Source organism: Periplaneta americana, chromosome 5 (genome assembly GCF_040183065.1).
Source record: "Periplaneta americana isolate PAMFEO1 chromosome 5, P.americana_PAMFEO1_priV1, whole genome shotgun sequence".
Classification (NCBI taxonomy): domain Eukaryota; kingdom Metazoa; phylum Arthropoda; class Insecta; order Blattodea; family Blattidae; genus Periplaneta; species Periplaneta americana.
Window position 1 is genome coordinate 136,328,919 of NC_091121.1, and position 24,633 is coordinate 136,353,551.

The 24,633-nt window shown below is 35.2% G+C and overlaps 1 protein-coding gene across 1 annotated transcript in view; it reads left to right on the plus strand.

Annotated features, from left to right (window-relative positions):
- The window catches only part of LOC138700203 (limbic system-associated membrane protein-like), a 1,314,643-nt gene that overhangs the window by 902,283 nt on the left and 387,727 nt on the right, over positions 1 to 24,633 (plus strand). The window contains exon 3 of the mRNA XM_069826644.1: positions 14,990 to 15,111. Within this exon, the coding sequence (XP_069682745.1) occupies positions 14,990 to 15,111 (122 nt within the window). The remainder of the gene's footprint in view (positions 1 to 14,989; positions 15,112 to 24,633) is intronic.

The window sequence follows — 24,633 nt, forward strand, 5'->3', positions numbered from 1 at the left end:
CACAGTAGTTCAACCGCCGTGGTTGTGGTTTCGGGGGAGAGAAAGATATTGTAACTGGTAGGTTAGTGGTGTTCATAATAATCCAGCAAATATACCGATATAAAATCAATAACATTACAAACCACTAGTAATGGGTTATGCCCAAACTGATAAAAGGCATCATTGGGGTTGGAACCAGTAAAATAATTGATAATGATATGATATTGACTCATACAGGTATATAGGGTGTATCAAAATTAATAGCGAAAACTGAAACGGTGGATGTTTGTAATAGAAGCAAAAAAGTTCCAGTAAACATGGGTTCGCAAACGATCCGATTGAGAGATAATTGCGAATATTGGTTACAAGCCGTCACTGACGTCATTCGTTGTAAACATCATATGCTTTACTCGTTGCACACAAGAAGCGGTCCGCGATGTGCTTTTGTTTACAAACTGACCATTGCCGAGAAGTGGAACACCTCCTTTAATAGGTAAGAGTGTACTGTAAATTGTAACATGTAACGTGCTGAAGCAGTATTGTATTCCTTGTTAAGGTAAGCCATGAGTGAAATTTGAGCCAAATTAGATGGGAAGTAAACGAAAAATCTCCATTTTAAATAAATTTATGCTAATTACGACGATATTCCATAATAAAGTGAGTGGCGGCTTGTAACAAATAGTTCATTCGATTGGTCAGTAATAAAATAGGCCTATTACTCTTCTCACATATATCGCTTTGTATTCATTTGTGTACGGAATCTAGCAACAGTTATCTAGAATCTTTTAGTTTCTTCTGCTTGAACTTCCGTTATTATTTATGATCTGATCGTTATTCTCTTTGTTAATCGACCGAAATTCACAAATTCGAAATTAGTCGAGAGCGATGGAATTTTAGAAAGCAATAAGTCTCTCAAACATGGTTTCATTGCAGGATAAGTAAAATTATTGTGAACCCATATCTTAAATTTAAGACGAGTAAAAGTTTTCCATCCCAGATTTATGAAGCTTAACAAAACATCTAGTAGCCAACTGTTTCTAAATATATATATTTTGTTTTCGGAATTGAGGGTAGCAATAATATGATGCAATTTTAAAGTATGCCTAATTTGACATTAGTTATTTTAAAATGGCTTGCGCTTCATATACACACAGATGTTCCACGTGAAACTGATAATGTATTAATCTATTTTCCTCCATGCTATCATAAGTGTTCATAATGCATGTGTTCGGTTTATTTGCAACGTCCGTAGATCTGACCTTATCTCACCTTCACTAAATATGCTGTCCTGGGCCGGTCTCAAAGAGCGAAGAACTATTCACTCTCTCACTTTACTCTTCAATATTCTTCAAACCTCTAACCCTAGCTACTTAGCTTCTCGTTTTCAACATTTGTCCTCATATCACGAAATAGATACTCGCTCACAACACCATATCACACTCTCCATTCCTAAACACAGAACACCCTTCTACTCTTCATCTTTCACGGTCTCTGCAGCTCATCTCTGGAACTCTACCACAACATGTCAGAGAGTGTAGGACATTGTCTAGTTTCAAAAATAAATTAAAATTGCACTTTTTCAATTCAGATTCCTTTCAGTTATAAGCCCTTTTCTCTGAGATAGTTTTGTAAAAATATAGGCTATATATTATATTTCTTTCCTTCCTTTCCCCTTTTTGTTCTCCTTATCAGCCGATGAATTTATTAGCATAGCCATTTTATTGTGAATTTTATTTAATATTCGTATTTCTTTTCTTTTTTATTATTATTTTATTACATTCCATTTTGTTATATTCTACCTTACGTTTTCCATATTAACCATTTGTACTAAATGAGTTGCTTTTACTATATTCCAATGTATTTTACTTTCTTTTTTCTATTATGGTATTATTTTCATGTTGTTTAGTGTCGAATTTATTATGCTATTATTATTATTTTTTTTGTAATATGTTAGTATTCTGTTCTTTAACTTTTTGTTAAATTTTAACTGCTTGTATACTTTGTGACCTGGTAGAGTGTAAGAGAAGGCCCTATGACCTTAACTCTGCCAGTATAAATGAAGAATTATTATTATTATTATTATTATTATTATTATTATTATTATTATTATTATTATTATTATTATTATTATCATTATCATCGTTTTTCCTTCGTTCTCATTTGCTTGTGAGTACTGTTATTCTTCTCCTATCTACTGGAAGAAGTCTGAGGAGCCAAGTTCTCTGTTCCCTATTTTCAAATTCTTTTAGCCATGGCGTATAGGTATTACCTAAAATGGTCGCCCTCCCCGCTTCTTCTCACTATTGTTTCCTTCCCAAGACTTTTCCGCTAATTCTGCGGGTGAGTAGGATTTTTAGATTCATTCTTTCCATTAGGCCTACTCTCTGCAACACTTGTACGTTATTGTTTAATTTTCCTTCACAGTTCATGTTTGGCACTATACTATTATCTATACTTCGAACTGGCGGCTCAAGGTCAAGCAATGGACTGCATTTGCCACGTCCAATCCTGGACCATTCTCCTCACCTAAAATCATCTGGGACAGCCTGAATTACTAGTACTTCAGTCAAGTTCAGTGACTCGTGCGTGGTTTGTACTTTTATACGTGACCTTGATCAGCCAGTTCGAAATGCACAGATAATGGTAGGTACAGAATTTAATGAAATATCAAGGTCACTAAGGGAAATTTACGGCGGAAAGCTTTATTGAATCATAACGCTGTACTTACTCGCAATGTCGACCAGTAGAAACCCCTATAGGTATCGTTAATCCGAGTTAATTTGTATTCTCTCCGTTAATGTAATCTTGATAGGCCTTCAATGAGACTGCCTACTATAGCACAGCCACAGTCTAGTATTATCGCCGCGCCCTCATGCTTAACATGTCGGCATAATACAATAACGTACGGTGTGCTTTTAAAGCATAATTTTGCCCACCGATTGTTGCTCTGTAGGTTTCACTCTAAGCGTCACGTTGTCACGTCTACTTCCTCAATAAGAATAAGCACTAGTTTGTTATGTTGACATTCTTAACTCTTAATAATAACTCTTTAATAACAATTTAATCACATACCTTAATGTTCGTCCTCAGCATAAGACATTGCAACCTCGGTTTTAGTCCACGTGCATTAGACAAGTAGGTGTCATTTAATAATTGAAGCAGCTTATTGGTTGCAATATTGAAATTGAGGCGAGTGATTGGAGCGGCGACATAAGAAATTGAAAACAATAATACAATTAAATTTCAAAGACCTGCCGAATGTTAACCATGAGAGCGCGGCGATAATATACTGTTACGAAGCTCAATATCTAGGGAATATGCATCCATAGATAGTTGCTAACTACTAGGATCGCTCATATCGCCTAATCACAGAAAATGCGAAATAGTACCGGCACAGTATATTGTTCCTAGTACCCTCATCACCTCACACTTCGTGACTGTATATATTATACTGGGTACAGCATTACCAGGAATAGACAACTATGTACTCAGTCTCTTCCTCTATGATTAAGAATACAGACTGACATCAAAACTTTTTCCTTGCATTTTTAACTATGCCCTGATTTTTCTGTACCTATGCTGTGTAAAATATTACCATGGCAACCAAAACTTACGATTAAGCAAAGCCTGCACGGTATAGTCAAAAAAGGTACAATAAAAATGTAAGGAAAAAGTTTTTGATGTCACTGTATTTTTTTTCCGCGGAAGAATGATTGTGATGTAAAAAAATGAAGATATCAGGAAATATGACAATAAGAATAAGTGACAAGAACACCTCTTACGAATATTACATTCGAAGGCTGGCCCAAAAAATCATGAACTACATTTCTAGAGGTCAAAAGTATGTTGGACGCCAAAGAAATAGGTGGGAAGATGAATTGTAAATGCTTTCTACAGGGTTGTTTTCGATCTCTGATAACGAATTTGAATGATATCATGTGCGTTAGGAATCACACCGACAGCTGAATTGCGGCGAGAGGTGACAGACTAGTAGTGAGTGATTTCATAATCAGAGTGCACGGTGTATCACAGTAGCAATGCCGAAGGAAATCGAGCCTTTTTGGGAGGGGTACATAACAACTCTTTCCGATGTCAAGTACAGTTACGTGTAAAACATGTGGTTTCGTTATTTCCAAGAAAGGCATCTTGTGCGTACCTAATAAGACTGGCAAAGCTCGGATGGGATTAATTCCAGAGTGGAAAGAGCAAGAAAATTCACACTCCGTTGCAAGTCGCCGCACCCCACGAGATAATACAAATTAATTCCATTCGAGCTTTACCAATCTTATTAAGTACACAGAAGATGCCTTTCTTGGAAAGAACGAAACCTCGTTTATTGCGGGCTTCTTTTATTTTCACTTAACTGTACTTGGCATTGGAAAGGGTCGTAATGTACCCCTCTCAAAAAGGCTCGATTTTCTTGGGAATTTCTATTGTGTGTCGCCGTGCACTCTGACTATGAGATCACTCGTTATGGTCTGTCACCTCGCGCCACAGTTCAGCTGTCGTGTGACTCCTGACACATATGATATCATTCAAATGTGTTATCAGAGATCGGAAACAACCCTGTATACGGACGGAACTAACCATAACGGCCTACTATGACGATGATGATGATGAATGTGAGGCATCAACATAAGTTCCGTGCCAGTGTGATTCGTCGACTTACATTTCACTAGCTGAATAAATGATCAAAATCCAAGATGTTCCTGAGATGTTTCTGGTTATACTAATTTTCTTTTTACATGTAAGATAAATCATTCGGTTTTTTTTATTTTTGATTTGGTCTCTCTAGTTTCTTTTTAGTTCTTTATTTAATGACGCTGTATCAACTACTAGGATATTTATCGTCGTTTGTATTGAAGATAGCGAGATGAGGCCGAGGATTCGCCATACAGAATATAATTACAACAATAGAAATAGAAATAAAATAATACAGTCAATATAAAAAGAGGATATAGTAATATTAACAGAATTTGAGGACCGAATGAGCTGTGCTCATGTTCGGTTGCAGTTCAGATATATTATTAATATAAGAGAATATACAAAATAAAATAGGAACTAAAATTAAAATTACAGTTACAGTGAAATTATATAATATAATATTAACATAGAGAAGAATAATATCGTACGTCAATAAAGTAGGACAATTTATGAAAAATAAATATTCCAAAGTTACAGAATACAAATATAATATAGGCTGATTAATTCTTACACATAGGTTATAAATTTATTTAATCAAATCAAAGTCATTAACACGTTTATCATTTTCTTGTTATACGTTAGTGGGTTACATGTTAGAAGTTCTGGGTGTAATTTAGTTAAAGAATTATATAACCGACGGCCAAAATTAATGCTATGGTTTAGACCAGCAGATGTGAAACATTTAGGTTCTACTAATGCTTCATTATAATTTCGTCTTGTGTCATGGTTATTACGATTTTTATGATACAATTTTTACGGAGTATATTTTATAAATTTGTTCAATATTAAATACCGGTACATTAAATTCAGAATAAATTAATTTAGTTGAATAATCTAAACGTTTTTTCAAACAAATTTTAATTATTCGTTTTTGTAGTAAATTTAACAAACTAAGATTAATGTATGTACTTCCACCCCAAAAAAATAATATTTTGAATGATAGACTGAAAAATGGCCAAATAAACATTTCGTAGAACTATAATGGATAAGTAGCATCGAAGATTAACGAATTTATAAATTGTTTTACGAAGCCTCTTGCAAAGATAAGTAATGTGATGAGGTCATTTTAAATTTTGATCAATAAAGATACCCAGATATTTCACATATGTGGCTTCTTTCAATGGTGGGATCTAAACAATTTTCACTGTGTATTTAGTCTATATTCAACGCTAATGTTTAAATTATGAACACTGGCAGTTGTTAACGAAAAAGGAACTAAGGTTGATTTAGATATATTTAAAGAAAGGAAGTTGAAAACAAGCCATTTTTAAACAATATTAGTACTTCTATATGCTTCTTGCCAATCGCCCTACCGTTGGAGAAAACCTCGGAAATAACCCAACAGGTAATAGCCCAAGCGGGAATCGAATCCGCGCCCGAGCGCAACTTTGGATCGACAGGTTAGCGCCTTAGCCGATAGGCCACTGTGACTACGGTGACTGAGTCTCTTAATTCTATGCGTCTTTGACAGAGGCAGTTCACATTTTCGAAAGCAGTACATCATCTTATGCTATTCACGTTTCTTTCAATATATCTTTGAAATTATAAGAATTGCACACATCATTGTTTAATTATCCGGGGAATGATATATGACTCACTCTCATACACCGAAGAGTACCATTTACATATTACACGCGTTCACTCTCGTGTGGGAAAAATCCCTCACCAAAGCCATGCGTCATTAAACAGCCGAGCTATATTTCAGAAGACTCAATCGATATAAGGGTGAAAATACTGACGTTACGAAAGAATTCTTAAAGGGGGACTGGAAGCAGAAAAGAGAGTTCCCGTACTTTAATAGAATATTCCTCCATAAATTTCTTTATATAAGTTTTACATCGTAACAATAGAGTGCACTCTGCAAATACAATATGTCGATAAATTAGGGATTCCAATTACTTTCAGAAGTTCAAGATTTAATATTTATGTATAAATTCTTTTATCCATTTTACCCAATGCTAATTATACAGACTTATGAGATGCCAAGAAACTACTTCCACTGCCATCGTCCAATCTTTGGACAAATCGCGAGGACATATATTGTGACGGACCCCGGTTTCTACGTCACGCAATCACAGGAGATGCTCTATTTTTAGAAACAGGGATAATAATGCAAGGAAAATTGTGAAGAGTGTAGGTAAAATTCTGAAGAAAATAATAATAATAATAATAATAATAATAATAATAATAACAACAATAATAATAATAATAATAATACATTTTATAAGCATTTTGCTTTCTCGCTTCTTACGGAAGTTACTACGTACTTCATAGGAGTTCTTATTCTCCTCATGATCAAGGAAGTCAGCATTTGTGAGGTGTCTAATGTACAATTAGACAAATCTCCATCTACAGTCTCTATCAAAAGTTTAAGGACATCCCTCCATAAGTGATGTTTCACTCCTGTCCTTATACTTAGGTGAAACCCGCTGATGTTTATACAGGGACCAAATGCCTGTGAAAAGTGAAGTTTTTTTTTTTTACTGCGAACCCAATCTGTCTATATTCCAATCTGTGGGTTATATAACAATTTGTTTGTTATGAAAATTATTTAAAATTACATATTTTGTAGGAAAAGATAAATCACCCCAGAATGGGTTGACCTAAATCAATGAATTTTGGAATAGAGTTAGATATTATTTAGTCATTCTTCCACATTCAAATAATCAGCGATGTCACATCCACACTCACTGAATTTCGGCGTTATTTTCTTTTTTTTTTTTTTCAGGGAAGAAATTAACCTTTCCATACTTGTAGCAAACTCCACAGCTGATTACTAAATATGGAGGGAATAAGCTGATTGACCAATGTTACCAACTCCCAATATTATGATGTAAATGGTGTGGCGGACCAAAATTCATTTGCCGCGAATTTCAAGGTCAAGAGAATTAAAAAAAAATGACAATTTTTCGTAAAGATAAAAAAAAATAATCTGGATTACAATGTCTCCACGAAATGTCACAATTTTTTAATCAAAAAACATAATTGCACAAGATTTCTTTCGATATATCTAACTCTATTCCAAAATTCACTGTCCCAAGTCAATCCATTCTGGAGTCATTAAATTGTCCTACAAAATAAGTAATGTTTCATTACGTTTCATAACAGAGACACTGTTATATAATCCAAAGTTCGAAAGATAGATTGGGTTTGCAGTAAAAACTTCACTTTTCACAGGCATCAGGAGGTGTCACATAAGTACAGTGGACTCTCCTAAGTTCGACTGAACAGAATTGAAAGTTCAGTCCAATAAGGTCAGTAGGTGTGGCAGGTGAAATGAATACAAATTCTGATTGGTTATCCATCAACGAATACAGTACCGTACTTGCATTTCCTGCCCGCCCCGAGACTTGTGTATGCGCTTCTAGTACCACAGTGGGTTTCGACAGTTCCGTCTCAAAAACAACACAATTCTCAAATAGAAAAAGGAGAGTTCATTAATTTAAAATCAGTGATCAATATGGATGTCCTAATCAATAAATATTCTGTTTTCCTTTAACAAAAGTATCACTACAAGACACAGGACCAATTTCCATTCAATGGAAAACCCATATCTTAGTGCCCGTATAGGGCACAATAGGATGTCGAACTTAAGAGCTTCCACTGTATAAGAACAGGAGTAAAACATCACCTATGTAGGGATGTCCTTAAACTTTTGGTAGGGACTGTACTCGCAATCGTGCGCATGTCGGATAAAAGCTTTGGTTAAGCAAAGTACTAAATGAATGAATAAATATAGAAGTGAATAGGTAAGCAAGTAAATACTCCTAAGTAAATAAATAAATATATAAACTTACAAAAAAATAAATAAATAAATACAAGGGTTGGGGCATAAGTAATGGCAACTATTTTTTTTTTTTGGTGAGAATTCGAGCGTGGGTGGAAAATGTGAAATGTAGATGAAAGGACAAGGAATGGACGAAATGTACGGACGTTTAACAGCACGCCAACATTTTGCTCCTCATGTTTATTACTGTCGTTGTCATTACATTACAGGGTTTCTGTGCCAGAATAATTACAGTACACATACCCGTTCTAAAGGACCTCAAAGTAGCTACCCATCTCGCGACTATCCGACTAAGTAGCCTGGATCCAACGAAATGAGCGCCGTCTTAAATACGGTGTGGCTAAGTGGATAAAGCGTCAGCACGTAGAGCTGAAAATCCGGATTCGAGTCCCAGTACCGGAGAGAATTTTTCTCCGCTCCACTCCTCCTTCGTTATATGGTAATGCAGAAGTCCTGCACGGAAATGTCATATGTACTTCGGTACATCACAATAATACGATATGCGTAAATAATCAGTTAGTGATCACTAGTGATTAGTCGGATCCCGGCCACTTAGTCACTCGTAATGAGTGCACCTCTGCACATAGTGTGTTGGAGATTGTGTCACTGTCACACATCTGTGACACAGTGCATGGGGGTTGGCAACTAAAGAGAAACTACTGAGAGGATTCAATCCGGCATCGGGACTGGAATCCGATGTGGCTTACTGAATAAAGTGTCAGCAACTAGAGCTGAAAACCCGGGTTCGAGTCCCGGTTCCGGAGAGAATTTTTCTCCACTCCACGCATCCTTCATCATTACGTAATTCAGAATTTCTGCACGGAAATATCATACGTACTTCGATACATCACATGTGCATGAAAATGATTTTTATATTTAAGTATGACTTTACTATTTTTGTCATTGTTTCATTATGAATTTCACTTCTGGTAGTGTGGAAGAGAAGGCTTCATGGCCTTAACTCTACAGCTCGCGCAAGAAACGATTACCGAAAAGCAATGGTGGCGTTGCTGTCTGTTTTGACGTGTGTATGTAGGCACGCCGAGGGGGGAGAGGTGCGAGCCGATAGAAGTACTGTCTCTTCCAAGAAGGTGAACAAATGAGGACATCATTGTGGAAATAAAGAACGTAGCAAGAGAAAAATTCGAAGCTAATTAAACGCGCAACATATGTTTACGAATGAAATAATAATGCCGTGCGATACAAGACACGTATTCACATGCAATGCAACAAACTAAAGTCGTAATGTAACTATCACAACGCAAGACTGATTCTATCGATGTCATTTCTCTTCCGACTGTACTCTCGAATATCAATCAAGTTATCTCGTGATCTTTTCTGTCGCCCGCTCTTCCTTATCGCAGTGTTTGATTCGCATTCCTTCCGTCGGTAATCCGTGGTTGCGAGACCTATACCAGAATAAATAAATAATTAAATAAATAAATTTAATAAATAAAAAAATAAATCAGTAAATCGATAAATAAGTAAGTAAATAAATAAATAAATAAATAAATAAATAAATAAATAAATAAATAAATAATATTTTTAGCATTGGTTTTTGTAACTTGTAAGTAGGTTTGTCTCTGTTGCTAAGCGCACTGATGCTCTAAAATAAAAGCAACATGTACTGTATATCAATAGTCAATACCACTTCTACCAGTACTGTCACCACCAGCATTATCAGCATCATTCTCACCACCGCCACTTCTTTCGAGATAGCACTATTTGACCCGTTCCGCTATCGACCAACATTCCGAATTAAAATTAGCATGTGAATGTATGGCCATGCGGCTTTACGACAATACAGGGCAAATGCAATGAATGGGAAATACGTCTAGCCGCATGAGAGGAAAATAAATCTCTACTCCTTGCCTCAAATGGAAAGTGAATCCACTGAATTTGTACACAAAAGCGCTTTCGCTTGAACAACGTCAGCAAACAGAATAGATAAGTACAAAATCATATCCTATGAATAAATAGATCAATTAGCAGGAAATAAGCGAACAACTAGCTACTGAAAAAGTAAACTAGAAAACAATTTAGTAAGTAAAATAATGAATATCTCGCATTATATAATTTCTAGATATGTGTAACTATGGATCTATATAATTGTTGTTTTATTGATCTGTGCAGATGTTACCCCGCTTCGTGCATTAATGGAACAAGGCGTGGTTACACATTATGCCTATTAATCTCTAGGTGCGTGTGCTGGGGATAATTAATCTTAGCTTACCCTCGCGCTGGATTCGAAACGGATGTGGTAAACACGTTGGAGTAGGCCTAGTCTTGCGGTTAACATTATTCAACACTTTCGGTGATTCATATTTTACTATTTTCCTCAGAAACATATAGATCATTTAAAATTCAACGTTTAGGCGCAATTTTTTGCTTATTTCTTTCTTTTTCTTTTCTTTTCTTTTTTAGTAGGTTATTTTACGACGCTTTATCAACATCTTAAGTTAATTTCTTTCTTAAAGTGAATCGCATAGCAATACTTATTATTAAGGCCAGGATTTTTTGTGCAGTCTGAAATATGCATAATGAAAGAAGAAATATGGAGAAACACGCTAAATTCAATTTTTGGAAGAGTTTAAATCATAAATTACTAGTTTCCACTAATGGCGGGTCCACACCTGTGGAGTAACGGTTAGCGCGTCTCGCCGCGAAACCAAGTGACCCGGGTTCGATTCCCGGTCGGAGAAAGTTACATGGTTGAGGTTTTTTCCGGGATTTTCCCTCAACCCAATATGAGCAAATGCTGGGTAACATTCGGTGTTGGACCCCGGACTCATTTCACCGGCATTATCACCTTCACCTTCAACTCATTCAGACGCTAAATTACCTAAGCTGTTCATAAAGCGTCGTAAAATAACCTACTAAAAAAACTAATGGTGGTACGTGATTGTTCGTCATTCACCCATATGAAGCCACTTATGTACACAAATTCATCGACAGTGTCTTGCCAAATTTCCGCCATAGGATGCTTGTCTAAGCTACACGCGCGATAAGATGAGACGATGATGATGTTATTTAGTCAACTGTCCGAAGACAGGGTGATGTTGGCTAAAAGGACGCCTATATACCCAATCATATTTTCTAAATTGAATAGCCTCCCAGAACATAGTTGTAACCTCCATTTCTCATAAGTAGACTTTTTCGTGAATATTGGTTGTTAATGATGCACTATGTGTAAAGCTTATACTCGTATTAAAATCAGCACAAATGTTGATTGTCAATAATGCTCTAAAAATTTAAAAGTATGGACAGTACTTTGAAGAAAGAATGATGCTGAAGCTGATCAGAAAGAGGAAAAGGAATTCGTTGGGTCACTAGTTGAGAAGAAACTGCCGACTGAAGAATATACTAGAAGGAATGGTGAACGGAAAAAGAGTTCGGGACAGAAGAAGACATCAGATGATATATGATCATATGAGGAGACAAAGAGCAAGGCAGAAAATAGGAAAGACTGGAGAATGCTGGGTTTGTAGTGAGAGACATGCCCTGGGCAGAACACTATGAATGAATGAGTGTACAGTACAAAGTGTTTTTCCTCATTTTTGGAGAATTTCGTATTTGCTGGTTACAACCTTGTTCTGGGCGGCTATTAAAATCTGAAATCATTATAGTTTTCTTATACAAAGAATTTAATTTATGTACATTTCGATTTTTTTAAGTCTTAAATTTTGTCTGTTAAATTGCACTTGAAAGTTCTGCAAAGTAGCCTAATGATAAATATACTACAAAATAAAACTGTGTTTGATTGCCCTACAAGGTTCTTCGCCTGACTGTATCTGAATTGAATAACTGCAGTTAGAAACTTGCTTCCATAAATCTGACTGTTTTCTACTAGAAACATAGGCCTAACAATGGTTGAGAGAGCGAAATTTAATTTTCCTATAGCTGGTTCCAGCAGAATGTTACAATCTTCTAAACAATATTAAATTTTCAATGAACTTAAATAGTATATTATATAATTCTGTAACCTTTCCGATGAGAGTTTCATATATGTTCTTCAATAGTAGTGTGGAGTAGTGAACCATATAAAGCACTTCACAGTTCAAACTCTATAGTCTGTATTGGGATATTTGAAAATCTATTCACCGGCTTTTTTTGTAGCCAGACCATTTCACAGAAGTGGGCTACATAATAGCGCACGTGTTAACATATTTTACTTTCCGAGCCGTCACGATACAATGCTTTCGTATAGAGAAAGGGATCAATGGATTGCCATGTCGGTTTGAATGAAGGCAATTCTTTTACCACCTTCACAATGTTGAGAAAGCACCTCTCTCGACTTGATTAAGATAGGATACATTGATTAGACCTAGCAAGGGAAAATTAATTAATCAGTCGTCACTATTGAAATATTTCCACTGGATCTGATTCTACGAATTTATATTCATATGGTATGGAATTACATTCTTGCTGGGTCAAACGCTATTCGTATTAAATCCGCTTCTCTTTTGATTTGAATAAAAACCACAACTTTGATTTCATTATGAAGATATTTCTAGACTGTACGCAGTACTATTGTGTGTAACGTCAAAGCGTGGTTTGACGTTGCTCAGACATCGCCATGGTCGTGGCTTGTGTAACAGGTATAACACGATACACACAAAATAAAGTACTGGTAAATATAAATATATTTTTGTTCAGAAAAATTCGAGGGATTCGTCACAACACCCGCATCCATGCACGCTACGCCCCTGATATAAAAGTCATTTCCAATGTACCAAATCCGATATGCTAGTAAATTGAATATAAACATTATGCAAATCTAGCTTTCAGGTAGAAGCTTGAATAATTTCTAGGGAAAAATTGTTCCGAGGCTGGTATCGATCCCGGAACCCTTCGCTTAGCAAACGAATGCTCTACCGACTGAGCTATCCCAGGAACCATACATGAAACAGTCACAATTCTTCCCTTTATATCTACACAACTCAAATGGGCTGACAAGACGCCAGAAACCTAACTTTGAGTGCACACAATTCTTTTTGGTTTAAATTGTGGCTTTCTGTTAACGTACCTACAGTAACGAATATATTAATCAAATCTGGCTTTCAGGTAGAAGCTCCCTGTGAAGCAGGCTTGAATAATTTCAAGAGAAAAGTTGTTCCGGGCAGGTTATCGATCCCGGTACTCTTCGTTCAGCGTACGAATGCTCCACCGACTGAGCTACCCCAGGAACCATACACGACACCGTCACAATTCTTCCCTTTTATCCACACAACTCAAATGGTCTGACAAGACGCCAGATCCCAACTTTGAGTGCACACAAATTCTGTGTGGCTTAAATTGTGCCTTTCTGTTAACGTGCCTACAGTCTTCTTCTTCTTCTGCCTGACAAGTGTTAGGCCACAACGCCTGTTACGGTCTCACATAAAATTTTCACACCATCTCTTAGCAGGACGACCCACAGATCTTTGACCATGTGGTACATAATTATAAATTGCCTTTGGGAGTCTACTATTACTCATTCTTTCCAAATGATGTTTCCAATTAGACTGATATTGAACAATGTAATCTGAAACTGGTTGAGTTATTAGTTCCTTTAAAATTTCACAATTTCTTTTCAGATCCCATTTAGTATAGCCAGCTGTTCTTCGCATGAATCGCATTTCACAAGCCGTAGAGACATATGCGGGTGTGTTTCTGAACCAAGGATGCTTTCATCATACTATTTATAATGCCCAGAGCTCTCGTGTATTTATTAATGTTCTGTGATATGTCCAATTCTTCAAAAATGGAAAGATTGTAACCTACAGTAACGAATATATTATGCAAATCTGGCTTTCAGGTAGATGCTCTCTGTTGAAGCAGGCTTGGATATAAACATGTTATTATTCCTATTTTATTAATACTGTTTACTGAATATTCTATTCACGAAATAGTTTTGGCAAATATCTCTTTAGGTAATTTCCCTCATGCTTCGCTTAGCTTTCGAGCTTTTCAAACTATACATACGATGAAACTTACTCATGGTGTTATTTATGATAATATGGGTTCTGTACAGTAATCTGATGAAGTAACACGTAATACTGTCGACAATGTTGTCTGATTACTACGGCCTACCTTAATTTATTTTCTGATTTCTTTTAATGAACGATTTCAACTTCGCAGTTGCTGTTGCAACTCGCTCAGTTGTTGACATGTTGCTAAATTAAATTAGTTCTTCTCCTAACATTTTCTTTTAACAGTTTCGACATTTTATTACAACCTGCAAACCAAAAGAAATATTAATGAGTTTGTTAAAAAGCGATGTCGTGATTCTCAGGATAGATAGGGCTGTTTTATAATTTTAATGGGCGTGTAATTATTATGCAGTATTATTAGGCTCTTTTGTTACGAAGTTTGAGCCTCTGGCGATAAATTACGGTCACGTTACGTCTGGTGTCAGTGCCGGTGACAACTGGCTTTCAACAGACTGGATGAAGTTTTCACCTGTAATTGTGCTTCTAATAAATCACGCGATGTATCTCCACATGGCACTAAACGCTTCTCTCTCTCCTTTTGTTGTAGTTCCTCCCAGCATTCGAATGTCGCCGTCCAATGGGCAACTCAAGGCTCGTAAAGGTGGATCCATTACTTTGGAGTGTAAAGCATCGGGGAATCCTGTACCCAGCATTCACTGGACACGCAAGGTACGTAGCAATTGATTAAAATTCCAGTTCTTTTTTGAACTGGACTTATTTTGTAAAAGACAATAAAATAAAATAATTGAAAATGTAATGGACTTAATATACCTTGGGCTGTAATATTTCACAGTTCACTTATCAAAAGAATATAGAATTTTTTTTTAAATGTACCAGTAACAAATTAAATTGAATTTTAAAACAAAATTCGTAAACAAATAAGGAAAGACATAGAGATCAGATTTCACAACATAATTTCAAAACCAACTCTCCTTTAAGGGATTAGGTACAGCTTAAAGGAGTTAAATTTTGGAAATATTCAACATTTTTTTCCTGCATTACTGTATCTTGTACAATAATAAAAATTAGTACGTGTAAAACACTGTCCTTCTACTATATAATACACTTATTTTTACAGATTAAAAAAAAATATATATTTATTTTACAAAATTCAAAATTCACTGCGCAGTGATGAAGCATTTCCCTTATAACTCAAAAAGTATCCAACATTCTGTGATCAAATTTTTTGTATGTATTTATGCATGTCATATCTACAATATCATACGAAATCACTTCTTTATCTTTGATAGATTGTCTGATAAAAAATAAATTCATTTGAAAAAATGGTCAAATATCAGTATTTTATTCTAATACAAAATAAAGGAAAATATTTATTAAATAATGTAGTTGAAAGAGCATGATATTGTAAACATGAGTTTCAGAAATAAAATAAAAGAGATAGAACATGAAAAAGTTAACAAGTTTATGAGTTATGAGGGAAACGCTTCATCACTGCAAAGTGAACTGTAACCGTTTTTAATTTTGAAGAAAAAATCTAAACAATATTTTTATCGTAAAAAATATTTTTATAGAGCAAAAGGACAGTATTTTACACATACAAATTTCATTATTGTATAAGATGCAGTAATGGAGGAAAAAAATATTGATTATTTCCAAACATTCTACTGCTGTAAGCTATACCTAACCCCTTAAAGGTAGTGAATGTTGGATCCTTCGCCAAAAGGATAAATCAAGGATAAAACTCGAAAATGAGATTCCTATGGTGTAAATTTAAGAGAAAGGCGAAGACCTGCGCAATCAATAGAAAGTTGAAACAATGACACAATATAACATTTAAAATTATCAATTGAAATGGAACCAACATATTCTAAGAAACGCGAGTGGAACAGTTACCTTTAAAAGCACTACATTACTAACCACAAGAAAGAAGAGATTTAGGAACACACTATCGCAGATGGAAGGACCAATCTACGTATGTACTGTTCGCATTTCACGAGAAGGAATGCGAGCCTTTTCCCCACTCTTATAACCTATCCCCGACACAGAACCGACCGGCCAATGACTGAGCCTTGTTTGTCTCAGCCGGCCAATGACATCACCACCATTCACCTCCTCCTTCAAGAACTCTGAGTTACTGGCTTACTCTCTTCTCTTACCCCGCAAGGACAGTAGTAGCAAAACTGGCAAGTCACTCAAAACTGCTAATAATAATAATAATAATAATAATAATAATAATAATAATAATAATAATAAGAAGAAGAAGAAGACCTTCGGTTTTATGGGATTCGAATTCTTAGAATTCAAGAGCAGTATGTGATCATGAGAGATTTTTAAGAGGATTTCTTGGGAAACTTCCGTTTCTCCTACCACGAATATAGAACTATCAATTGAAGAGTTCGCGGGAAAAACGATGAATGTCACATTTCTGTTAAGGAGTAGATAATGATCTAATTGAATCTATAACTGCAAGATGTAGTGCTGTTTCTAAAGAAAATAAAGGAAAGGATTACTGCATTCGTGGTGATAATTCTCCTTTTTACCATTTTTCATAAGAACATTAAATTTCGTATGAGAAAGTGTTCATACAACTGTGTTGTATATATTGTATGTTTCTCATCTAACCCATGAACACTGTTTAATTGGCCTTATATGTGAGATTTGAATTAAATTTCGTAGTAATCCATTGAATTAGATAATGACATCAACCTTAACAAAACTGTGACATTCATCGTTTCTCCCGCGAACTCTTGAATTGTTATTACTTAATCTCCACATCACTATCGAAGTTTCATGAATGGATCATCTTTCCTGCGAGATATCTCTCTCGCTTATCCTTCGGCACTTCGTAGCGTTCCCGTATTATTTGTTCTTGTTTTTTTTTCTTGTATATTTAAGACGCTGTATCAACTATGTCGGTGGAATTGGTGATAGCGAGATTATACTAGCGAGATGATATGTAGGTATCATATATTATTTTTGCCTAGATTTTTCTCCATATTTTTTCCATCAGTATTGCATGATCTTGTATTCTCAATTTCTCCATACGGATCCATGTAACAGATAAGTCTGCTAACTAACGGGATTTTGCCATTACATAGTTCTGATGTTCACCACTTACGACATCGGGTGATAGTCTTATTACTTGTTCCTATTGAAACTAGATGGTGCTGATCGTAGTTTCGCATCCTATTATTCATCCATGCACAAGCCTCAAAACGTTCTGAAATATCTTATTGGGAGACGAATGCGGTGTTCCCTGCGCTCGTAGCCAATAATAGCCTGTGTTAATACCGCACTTTCGACAGTTGGCGACAAAAGTCTTTCTTCTCCAACTGTTTCATGGCATTTTGTATCCATTAGGCCTAACAGATTAAGAAATATCGAGAGCTATATTTGCATACTCGTCGTCAGGGCAGTTTCTTGAATATCATTCTTGTCATTGTATCCTACATTCCCATGTTTAAACCCGGTTAACGTCAACATTAACAACTGGAAGGTAGTACTGTAGATTCGCGAATCATTTGTCGTACATTTAAGACACGCAAAGGAAACTTAGGCTGCTCGAAAATTCTGTCCGCCGTTTTTCTCCTATGTCAAAATCTGAAGTTTATCGATTGCCAGTATAACGTCATATCTTTTGTTAGGAACAGAACCGGCGTCATAACAAACCCATAGCCAGGGAGTCGTACTGTGTGCCCTCTAGTACTCACTTAATGTCGAACGAAACATAGAAATCTCGACATAGCAACATAACTTGTACGCTTTTCGTCGGTTACTTAACGATGCGGCATCCATTATTAGATTAGATTAGATTAGATTTATTTATTTAACCTGGTAGAGATAAGGCCATCAGGCCTTCTCTGCCCCTCTACCAGGGGCTTATTTAGCTTATTTAGCAATCATAAAAATTGTGACAGCGAAATGGTATTTGTCGAGATGATGTCTAGTATTTCGCATGCGATTATCTGACATTCTCCTTATGATTGGAGAAAATCTAGGTAAAAATCCAATCTGGTAATCAGCCCAAGCGGGAATCGAAGCCACGCTGAAGTGCAACTCCGGATCAATAAGGAAATACGTCTACCGTCTGAGGTACGCTGGTGGGCCAACTCGTACATAGGGTAATTTAGGGTCATCTAGACACGCTATTCAAATCTATGCAAATTTTATTCTAATTTTTCTCTATTGTGTAAAGACCTAGTTTTCTTTACATTTCATACATCTGGTGCCAATGTCATTATTTTGTATTATTGTTTAAAAAAAATACGAATTAGTGCCGAAGTGTCGACTTCTCCCATAATTGGGGAGATTTCAACATAGTATTACAAACATACGAACCCAACATTTACAACACAAAATTTGCTCCTGAAATATTTCTAAATACTTTATAATACTTCTACTCACGTTGATCACATGTGAATATTTCATCGGTGCCATTTTCCACATATGCCTCGTGAAAATATTTTTTGGTATTCTCCAACAAACTGAATACAAAGTTATTTAGCATTATCATTGTAGTAATACCAACTACAGGCGGCACAATAGTTTTTTTAATTGTCCAGATTGTTTGATGAACTAGCTTCCTATCCCTACACGCAGAGCATTAGACGGCTTTCTTCGGGGGAAAACCTAACTTATTTTTGTTGTTTATTCACCTTCAGCTATTTTCTATAGTTTTCAGACGTTATTAGTCTGAGTCTTGTAGTTTTCTTACTCTTTTCATACCAGATGGAAGTGTTAGCAGCGAAACTGGCATCACATCTTCAAAGAAAGAATCATTAGGTGAGGAATTAGGCAAGCTTAAATGTCCTTGTGCAGACGGTGTCTGTGGTGTTTTTGGGGGAGTGGTAATGTCTTCTTCAACGCCAATTTCACATCAATTTTCTACCAGAACCAGATCGTACCTAAACATGTTATCCTGCAGTACATCTGGATGTCAATTCTCTTACGCCATTAATTGTTAATTTATATCTCTTTTTTAATCAAGACGAAGAATATGCCGAACTATTTGATTTTCCGTGTTTGTTTCGGGAGTTGTGCATTTCTCTATATGTCCAATATCAATGAAACTTAAAATATAAAGTTTAATTAAGATTGGGTCAATGGAAGATGAGTAGTTTCATACATGCAGGCAGACACACGAAGAGATAAAGAGATAGATGGCCAATGTGGCACTAAAAAACTCTATGAAAGGTTGCGAACTCTCCTAAGACCAAACATACACAAATTCTGAAAGAGACAGCCCCCCCAGAAGAACCATAAGCGAAATCAGGGAGAACACGACACAAGGATAGTATTGTTTCAGGACAATCACTTTGACGCCTTTACTACCCTGTAAAATGTATACGTAATATTTTGCATATGTACTAATATCACGCACATGCAGCCAAAAGAAAATAAACTATAGTTCGTATATTATACTTCATGACCGAAAATAAAAGTGTAATACGAGTTCAAGCCACGATAATTCACTTAACCAGAGATTAAAAACACAGTCAATTCAGTTATAATTATTTATTATAATGATTTATTTTAGCTGGCAGAGTTAAGGCCGTAAGGCCTTCTCTTCCACTCAACCAGAAAAAAGTGTATATACATATGCATGAACTTACAAAGATATGCATGAACTTACAAAGAACTCAGTTCTCATGTAGTTAGACTTTATTCACTAGGAACAGTGCTCACAATGGATACTTTTCTTAAAAGTGTCTATATCTCCCAAATGTCGAGACCTCCCAAAATGACTCTAGAAGATACACTGACACATACGTACGTACGTGACGCTTCCCTCACATCGCAAACTCAGCAGCATTTTTTGTTTTAGGTGTTGAGCACTTTTCTGCGAAATTGGTCGCTGTTTTTCTATGGTAGTAATTTTGGTTTATAAAGACTATTCAGCGGAATAATGCTTACAAACAACATATAAATTAAGGGAAGTGTATCCTATTTGTATCACAAAAGTGCATAAAGCGTCCCTTAAAACCTTAAATTGACAAAGTATCCTATAGGATACAACAGGTTAATTGGCTATATGCTATAATTTTTAATAGAGCAATAGGAAAAAAAAATTGGTAGGAAAATTAAAATTTCACAATACTATGAGGAGGAAGAAGAGAAATAAATCGTCCGGCCTTAATTAAGGATGACCACGAGGATCCGGAAATTAATAGCAAATAAATGTAATTAATTAAATATGAATAATGTTGTAAAAATAAAATGTAATAATTAAACACCATTGATTATCAATTATAAAATAAAATCTTAGCAGATGACCTTAAAATTATACTTATAAATAAAAGATTTTATTCAAAATTGGCATATCCTTAATTCAGACCTTCTGAGTGGTAGCCTATAAATGAAATTGTATAATCTGCAGGGAATCTTTAAGAATATGCGAGATATTTTTTTTTAATTTCAAAAGATGGTATTGATAATTGTTTTAAAAATTTATATGTAAAGTTTGGTAAAGAACTCCGAGCACCAAAAAATAAACCTGTCACTGACCAATTGAAGAAAGGGATGTTATACTTGGTTCTAAGGTAGGGAATATAAGGCTCATAAATGGCCCTCTTTTCATGATCAACATGATGAGCTTGGTTTAGATCTCTCTCCATGCGTATAGTTGGCCTTTTGTTGTTGCCTCTTTATTGCTATTATATCCGCACTTCTGTGAGAGTCGTCTTCAGAAATACAGTGGACCTCTTCATGAACTTCCCAACCCTTGTTCCGAAGAAGACAGGCGATATAAAATATATGTACATTGCGATAGTTGTTTTCTTTACAGTCCGACAAGGTTTAATAAACTAGTGTGGGAAATGAAGTTTTGCCAATTAAAGGGTTAAATAATTTCTCCTGACCTCCGAAGATAGAAATAAGTTCAGATATTCAAATGAAGAAAATCTCCTCGAGAGAATTGGCGTATGGAAAGGCTCCCAAAATGCTGGCTGCGTTCCCAAGTTGGATGGCTATTCCTATTCGTTGCCGTAGGTAATTGGTGCAGTGAGGGTCTCCAGTAACAGTCACCAAACTTCTACCAATTTCTTTACACCAGGAGCCTATTGTTTTCACAACAAAGACGGTGAAGATGTAATTATCTACTAGATGTACGTATTTGCGACGTTTATTGCGTACGGCAGATTCTGCTGCAGAGCTAGCGAGTTTAGAAGTTGACTGCAAGTGAGATGGAGCTAAGGTATCCACACATGTCGTATCCCACATTAGCGATTTTCGTCTACTCCATGGAACCAATATTAATCCATCAGGGCGCTTACCATCTACGAAGATTGTTCTGAAATAATCGATTAATCTGTTCACGCGATATGTTCGAAATGAATCACTTATCGGATATTCATTTCCACATTCCATTTAAATTCAAATTACAAAAATTCGCAGAGTATTTTAGATTACACTGTGCAGGAATGTGTTATCTCTTCAGTGTTCCGAAACAAAAATAAAAAAAACAAAATGGCTTGCACAGCAATACGCACGGATGAGTAATCCCTTCAGTAGCTCACAACAGACTGAAAATAACTAGTACACTAATGCAACGCCAGAGAGATGTTCTTGAACTTCGGTGAACATATGGGTATTTATATTATGTACTACGTTATAAAATATCTCTATATCTAGGCTTACTACTTCAGAAGTGTTACGAACTATATAATATTTTGTACCGTTGCTTGTTTATATATTAACTTGCATCCTAGAAATTGAGTAATTGTGATTTGAAAAACAGAGTATCCTAAAATTTGACCACCCTAATGTCATTCTCATCAGAACTTTCGAATGAACTCATCTGAATTGATGCTCGGTTAACTAGTACAACAGTGAATTGTAATCCAGGTAAAAATTGAACGCAATATCTTTAGGAATAATATATTTAACTTATACATAAATATTATTATTCATTTCATTCATTCATTCATTCATTCATTCATTCATTCATTCATTCATTCATTCATTCATTTTATTCCATAGACCTTACATGAGCATTGAAGCTTTAAGATGTAGAACAAGTCAAAATTTTACAATATTACAATTACAATTTTTACAAATTTTTATAGTTTTACAATTTAGTAATTTTCTACAATTTTTACAATTTTGTGCAATTTTTTACAATATTTTGGCCAGATGTAGTGAGATGAGGTGAGGTCCGAGGATTCGCCAAAATATTACCCGGTATTTGCCTTTTGGTTTGGGGAAAACCTCGGAAAAACCCAACCAGGTAATCAAATCAAAGGGGGGTAATCTAATCAAAGGAATTGGTGCCAAGGACTCGCCATAGACCATCCGGCTTCAGTCCCACGGCTGTGGAAAACCTTGGAAGAAACCAAAGACCAAAGGGGGATCCAACCCAAGCCCGAACGCAGCTCCAGATCAGCAACCAGCGAGTCTGCTGACCGAGCTACATCGATGGCTCTACTAAAAGTATACAATACATAGCCAATCAGATTATTAAATTTACAAACGCAAACGATCATTTATCAGTTGAGCTATATGTATAATACAAAACAAGTAAGTTAATTAAATTTAAGGCATAAACAATTCAACCAGTTGTGATATACAGAAATTGATAATACATATCATGCAAACTACTTCAAATTACAAACACAAACAATTTATCAATAGAGCTATATAGATTACTATTCAATTTAAAGCATATACATTTCATCGGCCAAAACTATACAAATATATACAATACAAAGTAGCATACTTTCATTAAGCTATACAAATTTGTCCAATTAATATCAAGTAGATTAATTCAATTTATAATCATAAACAATTCATCAGTTGAGCTATACAGACTACCATTCAATTTACAGTAGGCCTATATACAATTCATCAGTAGAGCTACACAGACTGGTAATCATATTAAAAGCATATACACGTACAATTCATCAGCCAAACTATACAAACATATACAATCAAATTAGTTCAATTTACAAACTTATTTTCGTTAAGCTATACAAAATTGTACAATTCATATGAAGTAGATTAAGTCGTGTACGAATTTGTAGTTTTAAAAGATAAAATAATTGAATTTCACTATTAGTCGACTAAATTAATTCATTTCGTTTCGTTTTTCGTTTAACTTCCGCAATACTAGATGTGGTGTAACACACCAATGTCTGTAGAGATGAGGACGTTTCTATGGACCACACACACTAGACATCGACACATTTGTGCCCTATTCCAATAGCCTGGGGTTAGCAGAAAGTGGTGACCTCACAGAGAAGACAGAACACTAACGAAGGTCATATATGGCGGGATTTGGACCCATTAACCTCCGCCGCCTAAAAGGAGCGTACCTTAGACAGTGTAGTAACCCGGCCCTGCGACTAAATTCATTATGGGCAGTATTAAAATCATTTATTACATATAAATTGAAGTAATTCACTACTCTATCTTTATTGAATTATCATGTTTCTACTATATAAAGCGTGCCATTTCATTACAAAATTTTATCGCGAGTGTATGTTTTTTTATGTATTACCTTTATATTTATTAGTTGGATTATTTCGTGCAGTCTCAATAAGGAATTGAATTGTTTATATATATATATATATATATATATATGTTTCACTGTGTTTTTTTGTCTCTCTCTCTTTTCATACCTTACATTTATTTTATTTTTATTATTTTTGTGAAATTTTGTTTGAAGTTAGATTAGTTGTAATTGTGATAATTAATGATAACGGTAGTAATACTAGTAACTGTTGTTTTGCTATTTTATTATTAGTAGTATTATTTTTGTTTTCTTTAAAGATTCAAACTGTGCATAGTTATAGCACGAATGGCCGTACGGGCTCGTGCGAAGGATCTTGTGTTCATGAGTTTGTATAATTTATTATGCATCAATAAATGCAATTATCTATCTATCTATCTACAAAATTTATAAATTTCATACTCGATAGTGTTTCAGAAACCATACTCTAAATAGTATATGCATGTGTAAAAAGAAATGATTATTCAAATTAGTTAATCGAAAGAAGAACTGAAAGGTGTGTAATAGGAAAACAATTAATTAATTAATTAATTGAATCAGGAAGAAAGGAGGGAAAAGAAGAAGCGAAAATTATAAATAAAACGAAAAATAATACATTCCGAAAAAGTAAACGAAAGAGAACAGATAGAAGAAGCGGATGATGAATAAGAATAAAGGCCAAAACCAATTTAAGAAAATAATTAAAGACTAAAAAAAAAGTGGTAACGAGAGGAAGAAGAAAAAAT